Genomic DNA, 21,006 nt, shown 5'->3' with positions numbered 1-21,006 from the left:
GGTTTTTGCTTTGTATCCCAAACATCGTTGAGACAGGAAGAGGGACAGCGTACCAGAGATGATAAGACTTCTGAGGAAAAGTGAAATGTTTCCAGAGATGATAAGACTTCTAAGGAAAAGTGAAATGTTTCTTTGTGAATTGAAGAACAGAATGTAAACATAGGAAAATATTTCCCCAGTCCCTCAGTCAGATGAGCTGGAGGGCTTTTTGAAAACTAGTGAATCCACGTGGGTCATGGACTGCCAAGAAAAGAAGTCCTCCTCCCTCAGATGAGCTGGATTTGTATGCTGTTTGTATGTTTAGGGTACAGATATACATTAGGTAGCATTACTGATTCCTGGGCACCAAGCTGTCATCTCCTTGAAGGAAACTTATTCTTCATATCCTCTACAGGGACCTACTCAGTAAACGTGTCAGCTGACTAATATGTAGCCTCGAAAGTAAGTGTTCAGGAAAAAAGAGGCAAAACTCAATGATATTAGGTTATTTCAGTAATCCTCTGTGTTCCCTGTCACCCTTCTACACCTCTGGGACTAAGGACCCCTGTTCTGGGAAACACTAAGGTCTGGTGTAGGGAAGGCTGAGCCACGATGCACAGACAGTAGTAAAAGGAATGATCTTTTAGACAGGGCAGTATTTTTTATTGTGAGTTTTACCAGCCTTACTGAGGGAGAGGGTGCTCCAAGATGCTCCTCTGTAAAGACTCCTAGACAGAAACTTGGTTTTATTCATTAGCACCCAACCTGTAGTGTACTTGGTTTCCATGATAAATAACACTTCTGATGTACATTATCTGTCTTGTGTCTTAATGCTGTTGCGGGTATTATTGTTGTTATTTTTTTATATATTTCACCCAAAGTGTGTGGACCTTTATGGGTCGGGTTGGGTTAGAAATAAATAGTCTTATTAGTGGTTAATCATTCTAATTAATGGATGCATACAAGTTTTATGAAATTGCTATGTAATAGATTTTTTAGTTATTAGCTGCTACCACTCAGTTAATCGTAGCTGCAGTTGTTTTGTTAGGATGCTGTACTTTAAGTGGGTCTATATTTTGCTCTATTAGCCGAGTTCAGATCTGCATTTGTTCTGGTCACATAGTCTTATCTATGGTAATTGAACATTGGGTATGTTGGTGGAAGGATGGGGCTGTGACACAAGAGGTCCCGTCCTCACCAACCTGCCCGGGGTTGGCATGCAGGTGTATAACATTTCTGTTGCATCTTTTGTTTTCACAGTGAGAGAAAAACGCAAGAGTCTCTTCATTAACCATGTAAGTGAAGCTGTCTCCTTGTGTTCTTCATAATGATTATACCGTGTAAAGAGCTTAAACCAACCATGTCTGGAATAGGTACAAATGGTTTGTGTTTTTTTGTCAATATGTGGAAGAATGTGAAGAATGCTGTGATGTACTTAACGCTGTTTGGCTTGTAATTGGACAAGCATGGCTTGGTATTTCCACTGCCTGAAGTGTTTTTCCAGAAGCCCCACACTGCTGTTGTTCCTGGGAAGATGTGTGTGAACAGTACCACAGCACATACTACACAGGTCCAAATGAAAGCCACTTCTTTTAAATTTCTAATTCTTTCCTTCTTCTACCCCACCCCCAAATTACTATTTTTCTCCCTGTAGCTCACGTCTATTTGAATAAACCCATAATTGTTTCTATGAGGCTATCTGCCTCCACACACACTTTCTTCTCCTTAATTGGTATTTATAGGTCCAGTAGAGTCTCTTTGTTCTTTGGGTGCTCACGGAAAGAATAAACTTGATAACATTTTAGTTTTAAAAGGATTTTTTAAAAATTCAGCTCTATTCTTTTGGCCAGTTCTGAGCAGTGTCTCCATCATCTGCTGGCCAGGCATAAGGTGTCTCTTTGAGATACTTCGTTGTTCTTCCTTGAGCAGCAGGTGCAGCTTGCTGGCTCCATCTCTGCTCTGTCCACCCTCCCACTAACACCTTCCCACCCGGTGACCCCCAACTTGTACCTCTCAGGAGTGTGAAGACCTGCCACTTTCCTCTCCCTCTAAATATATGCCTCTTTATTTAGGAAAGAAAACTGTCTCTGTGAGGTATGGAATGATGAAGTAGGTGAATTGCCAAAATAAGGATGCTACAAATTCTCATATTGAAAAGAAGAATGATGTGTTTGACCTTATAAGGGTTTTTCTGAGAATTTCTAGATTGTCTGCCTTTAAGTATTTGTGGATTTTGAAATATTTGGCACTGAAGCTGTGTTAAAGAGACTTAAAGCTATAATACTGCCTTCCCTGCCTTTTGGAAATCTGCACAAAATGCAGTTGAAAAGAAATTCATAAGCTGGACCCACACTCTCAACGGGGCTCCATGCTTGGCCCTTAGGAGATTGGCAGAGTCAGGATATATACATGCTTATACGGTGTTTGAAGGGTCAGAGAGAGGGTCTGTAGTTTTTATTGGATTCTTTTTTTTTTTTTTTAAGATTTTATTTATTTATTTGACACACAGAGAGAGACAGCTAGAGAGGGAACACAGCAGTGGGAGTGGGAGAGGGAGAAGCAGCCTCCTGGCTGAGCAGGGAGCCTGATGTGGGGCTCTATCCCAGGACCTTGGGATCATGACCCAAGCCGCAGGCAGACGCCTAACAACTGAGCCACCCAGGCACCCCTTTTATTGGATTCTTAAAGCATTCGTGACCTCTTCCCTGGCCTTCTCAAATTTTGAAGCATCAATGTATAAAGCATCTATGAAATTAAAATTTATGTCGCAAGGAAAACATATACCTTATTAAAAAGCAGTTATATACCTAGACATAGAAATTTGAGCGATTTGAACTAATTTTATAAATCCTTACTTTTCATTTCTTTGCCTGCTGGGTGCTCTTGGGTACTCTCTGACTCATTATTAGCACGTCTGACAAGGAACTTGCAAGGAAGAGAGAAGAGCTCAGCCTGCAGACAAGTTACCTTTCCCGGTCATTGCAGCTCTATTAAAGGTGTTTTGAAGAAAGAGGAGGATGGGAGTTTGTCCCCGCCAGCTATTGTGATTGTGGCTAATGAGACAGAGATGTACTCTCTAAGTGCTAATCCGCAGATCTGTTTTTATACTTTCTCCCACGTAACCTCCCACTTTGTGTGGGGTACAGTCCTGGCACACACGGAGTACATATCTCTTGGACCGAGAATATGGATTAGAATGGTAGGCTATGCATTGTAACCCAGCTCAACCCTCAGACCTCTGTAAAACATCTCATCTCCTGACACAAAGAGTGAAATCACACAGTTGTTGAAGTCTGCTCTCATGTGCTTGTTCCTGTATAAAAGAAATCTCTGTGTTGATGGCTGTGTAACAGCGTGACCCTCCAGTCTGTGAATAGACCTAGTTGCAAAATAGCATATTGGTTCTGGCTGCACTGGGAAAAGTCACTGGTATGTGCCATTCCAACGAACTGGAATATAATTTGAGTGAAATTACTACAGATTCAATTAGGCTAATAAACCAGCTGTGCTTTTCAGGTTTCGAGACACTTGGGAGGTTAAGTTAGACACTAGACAAAGGGTAAGTCCTCCCCCCCCTCATCAGGAGCAGCAGTGGTCGTCTCTTGAGTACTTGACCCTGTTTGTGCCAGGGTCTGTTCTAGTTGTTTGAACCTCCTTAGTAGCCATTCTGGGTAGGTACAATTTATCATTTCCATTTTACAGATGAGGAAAGTGAGGCACAAAGAAGTTAGCCAAATAAGCAGTGGGCCCAGGACTGGGAACCGGGTGGTCTGGCCCCAGAACTCCCCTCTTAGCTCTCATCCTGTATGCTTCTCAGAGGATGATGCCAGTTCCCATTTGGATGGAGGTTGTTAAGCTTATTTATCTAAAGTTAGAGATGACAAATTTTTATAGGATCATTTCTGAATATGGGCCCTAACTAAAATTTGTAATCTAATTTGTTGTTGAGCTGTGGAATAACAGTTATTCTTTGCCCTTGCTTATAAAACCTCTTTATTTTTTATTTGCTTTATTGTGAGGAATGTTGTTTCTTTAATTTCTCCTTCAAGTTTCTGAAGAACATACTTAGTACATGTTGCTAAGATAATCTACAAAGAGGCTACTGCTAACGAACAAAGAAAGCAGTGGCTGCAGGTAAGCCATTTTTAGAATGGCGGGGGTGGTCAGCTCTACTCCTGGATAGTGGTGACTTCTACTAGTTGGAGGAGAATTTGGCTTTTCTAGCTCCCAGCTAGCAACACATTAGCAAGTGACAGTAGACTTTGGGAATATTATGTAGGGAAAGGATCAGTTGAGAATGGAACACCACCCAGGCTAGAAAAGAGATGGGCCTTTAACTGGCTCAGAAGAGCCAGGACAGACAAAATATTAAGTGAAAGGAGGCTGCTTCTGAAAGAAATATGACAGGTTTTAAAGCTTGAAACCATTTGAGGATAAACCTCTCTAGGTATTTTGACAGTTAAGTCAGGGTGAATTTTAAAGATTAATATTCTACTCAGCATTTATCTGTTTTATTATTTTTTAAAAGATTTTTATTTATTTGACAGAGAGAGAGAGAGCAAGAGAGGGAACACAAGCAGGGGGGGCGTGGGAGAGGGAGAAGCAGGCTTCCCACTGAGCAGGGAGCCCGATGTGGGGCTTGATCCCAGGACCCTGGGATCGTGACCTGAGCCGAAGGCAGACACTTAACGACTGAGCCACCCAGGCGCCCCCTTTCTATGTTTTAGATGTAATTGGTATTAACAGTTGTTGGAAAATATAATACATTATGAAAGACACTTAGGTTTTTTAAAATTTTTTTATTGTTATGTTAATCACCATACATTACATCATTAGTTCTTGATGTAGTGTTCCATGATTCATTGTTTGTGCATAACACCCAGTGCTCCACGCAGAATATGCCCTCTTTAATACCCATCACCAGGCTAACCCATCCCCCGACTCTCCTCCCCTATAGAACCCTCAGTTTGTTTTTCAGAGTCCATCCTCTCTCATGGTTCGTCTCCCTCTCCGACTTACTCCCCTTCATTCTTCCCCTCCTGCTTTCTTCTTTTTCTTTCTTCCTAACATATGTTGCATTATTTGTTTCAGAAGTACAGATCTGTGATTCAACAGTCTTGCACAATTCAGAGCGCTCACCATAGCACATACCGTCCCCGATGTCTATCACCCAGCCACCCCATCCCTCCCACCCCCCACCACTCCAGCAACCCTCAGTTTGTTTCCTGAGATTAAGAACTCCTCATATCAGTGAGGTCATATGATACATGTCTTTCTCTGATTGACTTATTTCACTCAGCATAACACCCTCCGGTTCCATCCACATCGTTGCAAATGGCAAGATCTCATTCCTTTTGCTGGCTGCATAATATTCCATTCTGTATATATACCACATCTTTTTTATCCATTCATCTGTCGATGGACATCTTGGCTCTTTCCACAGTTTGGCTATTGTGGACATTGCTGCTATAAACATTGGGGTGCACGTACCCGTTTGGATCCCTACATTTGTATCTGTGGGGTAAATACCCAGTAGTGCAATTGCTGGATTGCATGGTAGCTCTATTTTCAACTGTTTGAGGAACCTCCATACCTTTTTCCAGAGTGGTTGCACCAGCTTGCATTCCCACCAACAGTGTAGGAGGGTTCCCCTTTCTCCACATCGCCGCCAAAATCTGTCATTTCCTGACTTGTTCATTTTAGCCATTCTGACTGGTGTGAGGTGGTATCTCATTGAGGTTTTGATTTGGATTTCCCTGATGCCGAGCGATGTTGAGCACTTTTTCATGTGTCTGTTGGCCATTTGGATGTCTTCTTTGGAAAAATGTCTGTTCATGTCTTCTGCCCATTTCTTGATTGGATTATTTGTTCTTTGGGTGTTGAGTTTGATAAGTTCTTTATAGATTTTGGATACTAGCCCTTTATCTGATATGTCATTTGCAAATATCTTCTCCCATTCTGTCGGTTGTCTTTTGGTTTTGTGGACTGTTTCCTTTGCTGTGCAAAAGCTTTTTATCTTGATGAAATCCCAATAGTTCATTTTTGCCCTTTCTTCTCTTGCCTTTGGCGATGTTTCTAGGAAGAAGTTGCTGTGGCTGAGGTCGAAGAGGTTGCTACCTGTGTTCTCCTTTAGGATGTTGATGGACTCCTGTCTCACGTTTAGGTCTTTCAACCATTTGGAGTCTATTTTTATGTGTGGTGTAAGTAAATGGTCCAGTTTCATTCTTCTGCATTTGGCTGTCCAATTTTCCCAACACCATTTGTTGAAGAGACTGTCTTTTTTCCATTGGACATTCCTTCCTGCTTTGTCAAAGATAAGTTGACCATAGAGTTGAGGGTCCATTTCTGGGCTCTCGATTCTGTTCCATTGATCTATGAGTCTGTCTTTGTGCCAGTACCATACTGTCTTGATGATGACAGCTTTGTAATAGAGCTGGAAGTCCGGAATTGTGATGCCGCCAGCTTTGCTTTTCTTTTTCAATATTCCTCTGGCTATTCGGGGTCTCTTCTGGTTCCATACAAATTTTAGGATTATTTGTTCCATTTCTTTGAAAAAAGTGGATGGTATTTTGATGGGGATTGCATTGAATGTGTAGATTGCTCTAGGAAGCATTGATATCTTCACAATGTTAGTTCTTCCAATCCATGACCATGGAACGTTTTTCCATTTCTTTGTGTCTTCTTCAATTTCTTTCCTGAGTATTTTATAGTTTTCTGAGTACAGATCTTTTGCCTCTTTGGTTAGATTTATTCCTAGGTATCTTATGGTTTTGGGTGCAGTTGTAAATGGGATCGACTCCTTGATTTGTCTCTCTTCTGTCTTGTTGTTGGTGTATAGGAATGCCACTGATTTCTGTGCATTGATTTTGTATCCTCCTACTTTACTGAATTCCTGTATGCGTTCTAGCAGTTTTGGGGTGGAGTCTTTTGGGTTTTCCACATATAGTATCGTATCATCTGCAAAGAGTGACAATTTGACTTCCTCTTTGCCGATTTGGATGCCTTTGATTTCTTTTTGTTGTCTGATTGCTGTGGCTAGGACTTCTAATACTATGTTGAATAGCAGTGGTGAGAGTGGACATCCCTGCCGCATTCCTGACCTTAGAGGAAAAGCTGAGAGCTTTTGAGAATGATATTCGCTGTAGGTTTTTCATAGATGGCTTTTATGATACTGAGGTATGTACCTTCTATCCCTATACTCTGAAGAGTTTTGATCAAGAATGGATGCTGTACTTTGTCAAATGCTTTTTCTGCATCTATTGAGAGGATCATATGACTCTTGTTCTTTCTTTTGTTAATGTATTGTATCACATTGATTGATTTGCGGATGTTGAACCAGCCTTGCAGCCCAGGGATAAATCCCACTTGGTCTTGGTGAATAATCCTTTTAATGTACTGTTGGATCCTATTGGCCTAGTATTTTGGTGAGAATTTTTGCATCCATATTCATCGAGGTTATTGGTCTGTAATTCTCCTTTTTGATGGGGTCTTTTTCTTGTTTTGGGATCAAGGTAATGGTGGCCTCATAAAATGAGTTTGGAAGTTTTCCTTCCATTTCTATTTTTTGGAACAGTTTCAGGAGAATAGGTATTAATTCTTCTTTAAATGTCTGATAGAATTCCCCTGGGAAGCCATCTGGCCCTGGGCTTTTGTTTGTTGGGAGATTTTTGATGACTGCTTCAATTTCCTTAGTGGTTATAGGTCTGTTCAGGTTTTCTATTTCTTCCTGGTTCAATTTTGGTAGTTGATACATCTGTAGGAATGCATCCATTTCTTCCAGGTTATCTAATTCGCTGGCATAGAGTTGCTCATAATATGTTCTTATAATTGTTTGTATTTCTTTGGTGTTGGTTGTGATCTCTCCTCTTTCATTCATGATTTTGTTGATTTGGGTCATTTCTCTTTTCTTTTCAATAAGTCTGGCCAGGGGTTTATCAATCTTATTAATTCTTTCAAAGAACCAGCTCCTAGTTTCATTGATCTGTTCTACTGTTCTTTTGGTTTCTAGTTCATTGATTTCTGCTCTGATCTTTATTATTTCTCTTCTCCTGCTGGGTTTAGGCTTTATTTGCTGTTCTTTCTCTAGCTCCTTTAGGTGTAGGGTTTGGTTGTGTATTTGAGACCTTTCTTGTTTCTTGAGAAAGGCTTGTATTGCTATATACGTTCCTCTTGGGACTGCCTTTGCTGTATCCCAAAGATTTTGAACAGTTGTGTTTTCATTTTCATTGGTTTCCCTGAATTTTTTTAATTCTTCTTTAATTTCTTGGTTGACCCATTCATTCTTTAGTAGGATGCTCTTTAGCCTCCATGTACTGAGTTCTTTCCGACTTTCCTCTTGTGATTGAGTTCTAGTTTCAAAGCATTGTGGTCTGAAAATATGCAGGGAATAATCCCAGTCTTTTGATACCAGTTGAGACCTGATTTGTGACCTAGGATGTGATCAATTCTGGAGAATGTTCCATGGGCACTAGAGAAGAATGTGTATTCCGTTGCTTTGGGATGGAATATTCTGAATATGTCTGTGAAGTCCATTTGGTCCAGTGTGTCATTTAAAGTCTTTCTTTCCTTGTTGATCTTTTGCTTAGATGATCTGTCCATTTCAGTCAGGGGGTGTTCAAGTCCCCCACTATTATTGTATTGTTGTCAATGTGTTTGTTCGCTTTTGTTATTAATTGCCTTATATAATTGGCTGCTCCCATGTTAGGGGCATAGATATTTACAATTGTTAGATCTTCTTGTTGGATAGACCCTTTAAGTAGGATATAGTGTCCTTCCTCATCTCTTATTACCGTCTTTGTTTTAAAATCTAATTTGTCTGATATAAGGATTGCTACCCCAGCTTTCTTTTGGTGTCCATTAGCATGGTAAATGGTTTTCCACCCCCTCACTTTCAATCTGGGGGTGTCTTTGGGTCTAAAATGAGTCTCTTGCAGACAGCATATTGATGGGTCTTGTTTTTTAATCCAATCTGATAGCCTGTGTCTTTTGTTTGGGGCATTTAGCCCATTTACATTCACGGTAACTATTGAAAGATATGATTTTAGTGCCATTGTATTGCCTGTAAGGTGACTGTTACTGTATATTGTCTGTGTTCCTTTCTGATCTACGCTGCTTTTAGGCTCTCTCTTTGCTTAGAGGACCCCTTTCAGTATTTCTTGGAGGGCTGGTTTCGTGTTTGCAAATTCCTTTAGTTTTTGTTTGTCTTGGAAGCTTTTTATCTCTCCTTCAATTTTCAGTGAGAGCCTAGCTGGATATAGTATTCTTGGCTGCATATTTTTCTCGTTTAGTGCTCTGAATATATCCTGCCAGTCCTTTCTGGCCTGCCAGGTCTCTGTGGATAGGTCTGTTGCCAATCTAATGTTTCTACCATTGTAGGTTACATATCTCTTCTCCCGAGCTGCTTTCAGGATTTTCTCTTTGTCTCTGAGACTCGTAAGTTTTACTATTAGATGTCAGGGTGTTGGCCTATTTTTATTGATTTTGAGAGGGGTTCTCTGTGCCTCCTGGATTTTGATGCCTGTTTCCTTCCTCACATTAGGGAAGTTCTCTGCTATTATTTGCTCCAATATACCTTCTGCCCCTCTCTCTCTTTCTTCTTCTTCTGGGATCCCAATTATTCTGATGTTGTTTCATCTGATCGTATCGCTTATCTCTCGAATTCTGCCCTTGTGATCCTGTAGTTGTTTCTCTCTCTTTTTCTCAGCCTCTTTATTTTCCATCATTTGGTCTTCTATATCGCTGATTCTCTCTTCTGCCTCATTTATCCTAGCAGTTAGTGCCCCCGTTTTTGATTGCACCTCATTAATAGCCTTTTTGATTTCGACTTGGTTAGATTTTAGTTCTTTTATTTCTCCAGAAAGGTTTCTCTAATAACTTCTGCGCTTTTCTCAAGCCCAGCTAGTATCTTTAAAGTCATGATTCTGAACTCTAGGTCCGAGATCGTACTGATGTCTGTATTGAGTAGGTCCCTGGCTGACGGTACTATCTCTTGTTCTTTTTGCTGAGGTGATATTTTTCGTTTTGTCATTTTGTCCAGAGGAGAATAGATGAATGAGAGAACAAAATGCTAACAGATTAACAACGTCCCCAGCAAATATACTCTATACAAATCAGAAAAGACCTGAAACCAGGGGAAAAGAAAGGGAAAGAAAGGAAGAAAAAAAACAAGAAGGAAAAGATAAAAACAAAAACAGAACAATACAAAAAGAACAGAATATGGTCATATATGATCAGGCTAGTGCATAGATCAGTGCCACACACTAGATTTTGGGCATATTTTGGTCTGTTAGAAAAAAGTGCCTCCTAAAATTTTAAAGGAAGAAAGACTTATATATGTACAAAATAAGGGTTGATACAATGAAGGGATGGAAGATGAGTGTAAAGATGAAAATTATAAAAGATTTTATAAAAGGAATTGATAAGATAAGAAGTTGTTTGAAAAAAGAAAAGATTTAAAAAAAAAAGGAGCGAATGTGATCAGGCAGGAGACTAGAACAAAGCCATACACTAGTGATTTAGGGTATATTTTGATCTGTTAGAAGAAACTGTATCTCAGAATTTTAAAGAGAGAACAGCTTATATATATATGCCAAAAATAAGGGTAACTACTATGATAGAAGGGATAAAATATGACTCTAAAAATGAAAAATAAAAAATGTTTTTTTAAAAAAGGGTTGATAAGATGTTTGTTGAAAAAGGGAAAAAGAAAAATTAAAAAAAAAACAGTTAAAAAAATTAACTTTGAAAACTAATGAATCATGGTAAAAAAAAGCCATGAATTCTATGTGCAGTATTCCCCTAGCGCTGGAGTTCTCCCATTCTCCTTGATCGGTAAACTTGGTCTTGGCTTGCTGGCTGTTCGTGCTGATCTTCTGGGGGAGGGGCCTGTTGCCGTGGTTTTCAAATGTCTTTGCCGGAGGCGGAATTGCCGCGCCCTTGTCGTCCGGGCTAAGCAAGCTGATCGGGTTTGCTCTCAGGAGCTTTTGTTCCCTGCAAGCTCTGGTACAGCTTTGGAGGACCAGGGTGAAAATGGTGGCCTCCCAATCTCCACTGGGAGGAGCTGAGAACTCGGGGCCTGGTCCTCAGTGCGCCCCCAGAGAAAAGCAGTCACTCCCGCCTCCCTGGTCTCAGGCTGCACTGCATGCTCACTCGGCCTGTGACCGAGCGTTTCTATCTCTGGCACCCGACGTGGTGTGGAGTCTCCGAACCCAGCAGATCCCTGCGGTGCGCTCCCGCGCTGCTCCTCCCGGGGGAGGAAGGGAAGTCTCCCCGGTTCTGCTGCTTGTTGGGTCCCTGCTGGAGGAGCAGTGTCCCGACTGGGCCGCGGATCACAGTTTATGGCAACCCCCAGCTGAGAGCCCGTGCCTCGGCTCCGTCTCTGTAGCCGGCTTCCCTGCTCCGATACCTGGGAGCTCTGCTGCACTCAGGCACCCCCGGTGTTTCTGTGACCCCCGAGGGTCCTGAGACCACACTGTCCCGCGAGGGTTCCACCCCCCGCTTAGCCACTGGAGCAACGTCCCTCAGCGGAGCTGTCTTCTAAAAGTTCCAATTTTGTGCTCTGCAGCTCTATCACTTGCCAGAAGCGGCAGAGGCCCCCTACCCCACTGTCTCTTCTCCAGAATATCGCCTTGGATTTACTTCTCCGCACGTCCTACCTTCCAGAGAGTGGTCACTTCTCTGTTCAGATAGTTGTTGATACTCTCTTCTTCGGTCTCCTGTTGAGTTCATAGGTGTTCAGAATGGTTTGATCCCTATTCAGCTGAATTCCTGAGGCCAGACGAAATCCATGTCTCCTACTCCTCCACCATCTTGCCGACACTTAGGGTTTTAAAAGAGGGTTGGGTAAAGAGCTTTGTTTAAAGTTTGTACTTCATTCAACATTTGCTAAAGTTTTGGCTTTGCTTTTTCTTTAAGGTTAGCTATTTTAATGAATCTTTTTATTAAAATGTGAAGATCTCTCATAAATTGTGAGTGGCGTTGCAGGTGTCTGGAGTCTAGAATCACTGTTGAAACTGAGGGATAACTTATGCCTTTTACTTTGGCCTAATTTTTCTGTGACATCCTCTTGCCATTTGGTGACAGCATACCTAAAGTGAATGGATCATTCTAAGAAGTTGAAAAGAAATTTAAAAAGAATGAATCAGGGGCGCCTGGTTGGCTCAGTTGTTAAGCATCTGCCTTCAGCTCAGGTCATGATCCCAGGGTCCTGGAATCGAGCCCCGCATCGGGCTGGCTCCCTGCTCCCTGGGAAGCCTGCTTCTCCCTCTCCCACTCCCCCTGCTTGTGTTCCCTCTCTTGCTGTCTCTCTCTGTCAAATAAATAAATAAAATCTTTTAAAAAAAATGAAATCAGAAGTTGAATGGCTGGACTACCTTAGTCTCGTGAAAAACAATTACAATATTTGTCTTAATAATGAAATAGGTGATATTTCTAGAAACTTTGTGAGAGAATAAAGTAACTATAGGGTGTTACATATCAGTTAAGCAATAGTCACACTGTTAGCTGGACTTAGAACCAAAAGGATTTCCTCAAGCTCCAGACCTACCACCTGATAATTTGGGGACCTTGAAAAAGTCTGGAAGTCTCAGTTGTCCTGTCTCATAGAATAGGACATAATTCCCGGCTTACTTGACTCAAATGTTACAATGGAAAGGAAGGTGATTTGCAAACTAATTGTAACACCATATAAATATGTTGATGTTATTACTATTAATGCCTCTTGGAATATAGATAAATTCTGTTTAATTTTCCAAGTTCAGTACCAAAACTGACAAAAGTCTTTCTGGTATTTTGAGTACAGGTACAGTGTTTTTATAATTGTAAAGATCAGGGTGGAATATATTCTCTTCAACTTTGGGAATACTGCTGGGTAGAGAGTCGATAGTCTTCTTAAGTAGATAAATTCTGAATTGATTTCTGCCATCTAGCTTTGAATGGGATAGTAGATTCCTTCTCAAAGGATGTCTATGCTGTTATACTCTACATCTGTTAAGCCATAAAAGTCCAAGAATGAAGTGAGTTTGATCCAGGAACTGAAATTTAAAAAATTCAAAACCTTACTTTGCCTCTTTGGGAAATTTGCTCTTAATAGAACAGAAATTTATTGAGTAACTGCTATGTTAGCATCAATACAATATGCTTGGATGGTGTGAAAGAAGCCTCACTAAGATTTTAATCTCAGTAAAATTTTAAAAGTCCAGGAAGATCAAAGGATCCAACCTATATTTTGAAATAATTTCAAATTTATAGGATAGTTGTAGTAATACAAGAGTATAGGATTTTCACAGCTCCCTGAGGGAACCTTAGATATTCTGGTTCTCACACACTCATTCTTCTTGACACAGGATGTTGAAATAGGGGGCACACTTTGTTCTTTTATCTCTCTCTTTTTTTTTTTAAAGAGAATCTAGAAATGATAATGGTGTACACACTGATAATGTTGATAGAGATGAGAAGTTCGTGTCAGGTGTCAGGTCCTTGCGTGTCTTGGTTATATCTATAAAACACTTCCTCTTGTCTTGTTTGTCTCCTGTTTGCTCCTCACCCACCCTTTCTGCATTGGTCACTCTTACTATGTGGCACAAATAAAGTGCGGCTTGTAAAATGTAATCGTGTATACAAATACAGGATAGCTAACAGGTGGAATTGCTTCCCTGGTGCCTTCCTAGGTCATTTTGAAGACTACATTGTCCTTGTTAAGACACACAAGTAAAGGGGTCACTAAACCAGTGTTAGGACTTGTCCTAGAAACTTCACGGCATATTGTTGGTGGGAGTTGCTCTGTTGAAACCATGATCTTTTGTATATGCTGTTAGGATCTCATCTGTGAGTAAGCCAGCACAAATTCTTGATTATGGTTGCCTGGTTTTCACATTGCTTAGACACTGTTGTATGGCTGGAAGGAGCTGTTCTTATATGACTTCAGTCTGTGACCTCCCAGTTCCTTTGTTGTCATTTACTAAGGGTAGAGGGAACACAGCTGTTCCTCGCGTGAGCTGGACAGGCACCCTCTTTACTATGCCATTTTATTTTTCACTTTTTGCTCTCTTAACCTCAGTTTCAGCTTCATCATCTTGCTTAGGGATTTCTAGAGTAGAGAAAGCAAAGAAAAAACAGGAAGTCTGAGAAAGAGCAAGGACTTTGCCCAAAGAGCCCTTTAAGAAGCAGACTCTCTTGCCTCTTACTCTTTAAGCAGAGGCTCCCACCCCAGCATCTCTGTGTTAGACTGTTATTTTACTTTATGTAAACATTGTCATACATATCTATGTTACATGAAGTTATATGTGTTATATATGTTATGTAGTCATATAAACACATATAACTTTTACACATACATATATTTAACTTTTTTTGGAAAAATTTCAAACTTACAGCAGTTGTAATAATAATAGTACAAAAAATTCCTATATACCCTTTACCTAGATTTACCACTTTTAAGCCAGTGTTTTATCACTTTCTACCCATCCTCTGATCATTATTCTATATATTTTCTTTTGAAATGTTTGGGAGTAAATTACCTGCATCATTCCCTTTACAGCCTAATACTTCACTATGTACTTCCTAAGCACAAGGATATTCTCTGTATAACTACAATATTGTTATCAAAATCAAGAATTTAACATTGGTAAAATTCTTTTTAATTAACTGTCCATAATCCAATTGTGTTAAGTGTTCCCATAATGTCCTGTGTAGCATGTTTTTCTCTGCTACTGCTTTCAGTCCAGGATCACACAATGGCATTAAGTCGGTGTGCCCCTCAGTGTCCTTTAATCTGGAGAGATCCTCAGCCTTTCTTTGTCTTTCATGACACTGACATTGTTGAAGAATACAGGGCCAGGTGTTTTTTGTTTGGTTGGTTTTTTAAAGATTTATTTATTTATTTGAAGGAGGGGAGGGGCAGAGGGAGGCAATCTTCCAGCAGACTCCGCGCTTAGCATGGAGCCCAGCGCAGGGCTCAGTCTCACGACCTGTGAGATCATGACCTGAGCTGAAACCAAGAGTCAGATGTTTAACTGACTGAAGCACCCAGGCGCCCCAGTTTTTTTTTTTTTTTAAGATTTTATTTATTTATTTGACAGAGTGATAGAGACACAGTGAAAGAGGGAACACAAGCAGAGGGAGTGGGAGAGGGAGAAGCAGGCTTCCCGCGGAGCTGGGAGCCCGATGTGGGGCTCGATCCCAGGACCCTGGGATCATGACCTGAGCTGAAGGCAGACGCTTAATGACTGAACCACCCAGGCGCCCCTGTTTGTTTTTTTTTTTTTAACAGAATGCTTCTCATTTTGGATTTGTCTGAAGGATTTAGGAAAGCATTTGCAGCCAGAATACTTCAGGGAATGCTCCCTGGCGCTTCTTAGTGTTTCAGATCTGGAGACACAATATCCTTCTGACTTCATTGGTGAATTTGATTTTGATCACCCTGCAAGGAGCTGTCCAGATTCTCTACCCAGTATTTAATGACATTCCCCTGCCAACTCATAAGCAGCCTATGGGCCATCAAATATCCTGCTCCTTATCTTCAACCCCAGATTTAGCATCTATTGATCATTCTTGCTTGAACCAGTCTTTATATTTTGGTTGCAGAATGCTAATTTTCCAGCCCCATTGCTTCCTCCCCATGTGGCAGTCATTATTCTGTTCTCAGGGGAACCCTTTCTTCCCATCCACCCATTCTACCATCCATCCACCTTTAGTATGGACTTCTGGATTTCTGTTTTTTCAGTGATAGCCATTTCTGTCTTTAATTATTTTGATGCTCATATTTCCCTAGATTGTCTAGTGGCAGTCTTTTCAAACTGGCTCTGTGTTCTTGCGGGATGCCCCCATCTTTTTTTTTTTTTTTTTTTTTTTTTTGAGCACTCTCTTGCTTTTTGGTACAGTAAGATGTTTTAGGCTCACCTTGTACCTCCCTGGAATCAGCCATTTTTCCAGGGAGCCCTGGTTCCCGCCCCCATCGCCAGCCCCCATGACAAGAGTATTAGAAACCCAGATCTAGAATTCATTGTACTCCTCGCTGCTCGGTGTCAGTGTTTCTCACTGGCCCATTTAGCAAACATGACTAGGAAAGAGACGTTTTAGAAATCATTAATTCCTACCGATACTTTAACTTCCAGTTCTAGTCCATCCCATCAGGTGTTTTCTTGCTTTTGGTTTTTAACTCTTTTTTTCCTTCTATGAAAAATGTATTTTTAAAAAAAACAGTTTTATTGAGATATAATTTATGTACCACAGAATTCACCCATTTAAAGTATACAATTTAGTGGTTTTTAGTATATTCATAGAGTTGTGCAACCTTTACCACAGTCAATTTTAGAATGTACTCATTACCCCAAAAAGAAACCTTGTATTCATCAGCAGTCACTCTGTTCTTCCTGTCCCCCCAGCTCCTGGCAACCACTACTCTGCTTCCTGCCTCTACAGATTTGTCCCTTCTGGCCATTTCATAGAAATCTAATCGTACATTATGTAGCCTTTTGTGACAGACTTCTTTCGGTAGCATGTTTTCAGGGTGCATCCACATTGAATTAGTTTATATTAGAACTCCATTCCTTTTTATGGCAAATACTATTCCATCATGTGGCTAGGCCATATTTTATCTATCCATTCATCAGTTGATGGACATTTGGGTTGTTTCCACCTTTTGGCTACTTTGAATAATGCTGCTATGAACATTCTTGTACAGGTTTTTGTATGGACATATATTTTCATTTCTCTTGGGCATATACCTAGGGGTAGAATTGCTGAGATATATGGCCATTCTATATTTAACATTTTGAGGAATTGCCAAACTGGTTTTCAGAGTAGCTGGTCTTTGGCTTTTCATATTGTGTCTGCAGTTTTATGAATTCAGTTTTAAACTCTGATCAACAGTTAGCTACTTGTTTCTTCAAATCGCAACTCTTATTTTTTTCTTTACTTCCTTTTTACTTTTTAAACTTTTCCCAAGAGAAGAAATAACCTTCAGGAACCAGGAACATTTTTACCAATAGGACTATAACTGCATTCATTGAGAATTTTGAAGGGCACAAGTTGGTGTAGCAAGAACACTTTATTAGGAGTCAGATGGCCTGAACTCTGATTGTTCTGATAGAGCTCCACTTTGTGATGCCCAGTTCTTGTGTGACTTGGTAAAGCGCTTCGATTCTGTCACCCATAAAGAGGAATGCTACTGCTTACCTCCCAGAACTGTCTCGCAGGATAGTTATGAATGGCAATGGAGATAGGATATGTGTGGGCCTTTTAAACATTTGCATTGTGCATATTTGAGCTTCTGCAACAGTTTCCTAATTATGTAGAAGAGTGAGCTCAAATGAATTAGGAAAGAAACTTGAATTTCTTATATTCTCAGGCAAGTCTAACCTATTTTTGAGTCTTTCTGTAAATTAAAAATTTTAAGACCTACATTGGATAAACATCCACCCTACTTTACCCCCAGCATTCTGGAATATGCTCATTTCCCACCCCACCCTACCCAGAAAATACAGCCTGGACTATATATGCCATTGCATTAAAGAAATGAAGTAATAGAAAAAATGTTATTTGGAACATGAACCTCTGTTTCTTTAGTAGCTGCAGAAAGAACCCAGGGAGCAGTATATACATGCTGTCCTACTTGCCTTGCGGAAGCCTCCGGAGGGGTTGGGAGCCCGGGGCGGCGCCGCACGCCCTCAGTACTCAGCCCTCAGTGCTGTCAGGAAAATCTCTGCCTCAGATGGTGCCAAGCCTAAAAGATTATATTTCTGGATTTTGCCTCACAGCCAGAAATTTAATGACAAAAAGTACTTCTCATTGTAGAGTTGGTGCACTGAGCCATAATAAAGCCAAGATTTGACCTGGGATTGAAGTACATTATGAATGTAATTATTTTGTAGTGACAGCATGCATGACTCACAGTAGAGCATAATTTGACCTCAGTGCTGGCATTGGCCCCATTTTTGTTCTTGAAATCCAATGTTGGTTTATTTTCTGTTTCCATAAATTAATGATTTTGTCCGCTTTGGTTCTTAGTTCCATGGATGTTTGCTTTTTCTTTTAGTTTTTCAGAACTTGCAGTTTTTCCCTGCTATAAAAAATTGATCCTGCTAAAAGCTGTTCAGTCTCCCTTTTTCTTCCATGGAATATTAGTTTGTTAATACCTTGAGATCAGAGATGAGGGGTCTTCCTTTTGTTTGTTCTGTTATTTTGTCATCGGGTCTCTGAGGCCTGTTGGTGGTATTGGAAGGATGCTGGTCTCAGCTGTGAATGCTTCTTCCCTCTTGGATAAGAGGGTTTGTATGGACTTGGAAATTGCACAGAATGTCCTTGTATCCACTCCATATTGGCTGTATGACTTGGGCAAAGATACTTTCTTAATAACGATTAAGAAAGTATCACACCTGCCTTCATGGTTTTAGGAGACTATCTACACATCATGAGTGTTCAGATGGTGGCAGGTGGTGGCCGTGGGCACCCCAGCCCCTTTGTCCACCTCTCCGGTGCTATTCCCGCATATATTTTGCACACATCAGGCCTTCAGTTAATTCCTAATAAAGGATTACTAGTGCAAATTTCATTTCTCTGTGCTCTGGGAAACTAGCCTTCTTAATGAAGGTCATGGCTTAAAAAAAAATGAGGGAACTTTCATTTTTGAAGATTTTATTTGTTTTTCAAACTTTTACAACTTTTTTTCCTCTACTAATATTACCTCATATTTTCTAATGCTTTATTTTTATTTGATCCTAACAAACCCTAAGAAATAGTAGGTCCGTTTTGTCCAACCATTGAAAATGGGAAGTTAAAGCACAGAGACTAAGTGTTATGAAGTGACTTAATAATACTCGTTGAGCATGTCCATGTGCTCAGCACCCCAGGTGTTACCCTGGGGATAGCCCTCCCAGCACCACAATGAGCTCTCCATATTTTATAGATGAAGACATTGAAGCTTGGGGAGGTAAAGCATATAGTGACCTTATAATTTATTGCCCAAACGGGGACACTATTGAGTGTGAAAAGGGATGCTATTATTGGTTACTCAAGGACAACGGGCAAACTTGGACTGTCCCCAGCGAGCCAGGACATGTCATCATCCTACTTAACTAACTTGCCCAAGTTTACATAACTAATCAGTGGCAGAGCTACATCCTGAACTCCAGGCTTTCACACTCCAGCCATGCTCTTGCTTCACCTGTACTGGAGTGACTTGTCCACATTAGCTCCTAGCAGGACCACAAGAGAGCCAGGACTTTCGCCCCTTTGTTTCGCCAGCCACTGCCCCGCTGCGGTGTGTCCTGAGCACGTCATTATTTCTCTTGTCCGTTGGCAAGAGCGCTTGCCATGAGCTCCTGTTTGCCAGCTTGTTAATACATGGCACTGCCCTTTCTGCTGTTGGTAGGAAGGCATGGACTTTGGAGTCAGACAGATGTGTTCACAAATGTGAATTCTGGTGTCTTAGATTTGACCTTGGAAACATTACTTAATTTTGCTGACCTCCTTTGACTTATCTATAAAGTGAGAATTCTGCCTGCCTTGCTAGGGGTTTGTGAGCTGTAAATGAACGCATGTAAAATATCCAGAATATTGTTGGCTTTTATTTGATGGCCATTAAATAAAAATTGTTGTTATTACTGTCATCATGTCACCGTTTAATTATATCTAAGTGTAGTGTATGTGGAAGGAAGAAGTCAGTGGTGACCTGGGGACATGAACAGATGATGAATGTCTCCTCCCTGCAATGGAGAACCTCCGAATCATTTAAGCAGGGAGGTGACATGATCTGATTTGCTTTGTAAAAAGATCACAGTAGCATCAGAGGAAGACTGGTTTGGAGAGGAATGAGCCTGGAGACAGGATGGCTTTTGCAGTAATACAGGTGAGAAGTGATGGAGGCCATTCATATACCAGTTAGTGGCTGGAGGGATGTACAGGAAAATGCTTTTGAAATGTATTTAGGAGGTAGAGTCAATAGTACTTGATGGAAGGATACCAAAGGAAAGACAAATATTTGTGGGTTTCTGGTTTTAAGCCATTATTAGTTGAATGGAAGAAGAGATTCGTTTGTCATTTGAGGTGCCTATGAGGAACATTTAGGTGGCGAGCTTGGAAGAGAGATTTTGCCAAAGAGGAGAGATTTGGGACTCAAAGGAGAATAGAAGGAAGTTGAACTAATGAGACTACAGGAGGACCCCCTAGGGTAGGGAGAGAGTATACAGGGAGAAGAAAAGACTGTCACCTTCCAGGGAGTTCAGAGAAATGGAGTCCACAAAAAGGGACCTGAGTAGCCAGAAAAATAGAAGGAAACTAGGAGAGAGCTAGGACTGGAAAGTACTCATTACAATAGCAGTTCAGGATTCTTTGTGAATGGGTATTGCACGTGGAGTGTGAGCCAACTTCTAGAAAATTTGAAGAAGCGGAGTCATTACCTAGCCCTGGCCTGGAGAATGGTAGGTCTTCCACTGGAGGTGAGGGGGGCACGTTCATTTGCAAGAGAGGAAGAAGCAGTAGGGTGGATGCTGCCCGATGGGCTCTCAGTTCTCTGCGATGCATGGTGCTGCGGGAGCTCAGAGGCAGCTGACAGAGGATCTGAGAAGAAGGTGGGGTTGGAATACTTGGGAGAAGGGTTTCTGGTCATTGTGGAGGGTCCAGTGTCAGTCTTACCCCTGTACCCCCATTTCTCTTTGTTTTGCACCTGGATTGTCTGTGTGTGTTTGTGTGTGTGCGCGCATCTACATATCTTTGTTTTGTTTTGTTTTTAAAGATTTTATTTGTCAGAGAGAGAGAGCACAAGCAGGGGGAGTGGGAGAGGGAGAAGCAGACTCCCCGCGGAGCAGGGAGCCCGATGCGGGGCTCGATCCCAGGACCCTGGGATCATGACCTGAGTCGAAGGCAGACGCTTAACGACTGAGCCACCCAGGCGCCCCAAGTCTACATATCTTTGTATCTGACAGACATCTAATTGGAATCACAGAAAGGGATGATCTCATTATTTGGGACACATGATAACTCTTCAATAAAACCTTCTTAAATACACAGTCCAACAATTGTCTGTTAATG

At 41.1% G+C, this 21,006-nt stretch overlaps 1 protein-coding gene across 2 annotated transcripts in view; it reads left to right on the top strand.

Moving 5' to 3' along the window:
- CCNY (cyclin Y) overlaps nucleotides 1-21,006 on the top strand; it is a 313,868-nt gene that overhangs the window by 247,022 nt on the left and 45,840 nt on the right. For both annotated transcript variants that reach the window (XM_035729163.1, XM_027592354.2), the window contains exon 3: nucleotides 1,240-1,274. In XM_035729163.1, the coding sequence (XP_035585056.1) occupies nucleotides 1,240-1,274 (35 nt within the window). The remainder of the gene's footprint in view (nucleotides 1-1,239; nucleotides 1,275-21,006) is intronic.

The sequence above is a fragment of the Zalophus californianus genome, chromosome 9, assembly GCF_009762305.2.
Source record: "Zalophus californianus isolate mZalCal1 chromosome 9, mZalCal1.pri.v2, whole genome shotgun sequence".
NCBI classification, from domain to species: Eukaryota; Metazoa; Chordata; class Mammalia; order Carnivora; family Otariidae; genus Zalophus; species Zalophus californianus.
The sequence above is the reverse complement of the archived record's forward strand: the minus strand, read 5'-3'. Positions and strand labels throughout refer to the sequence as shown.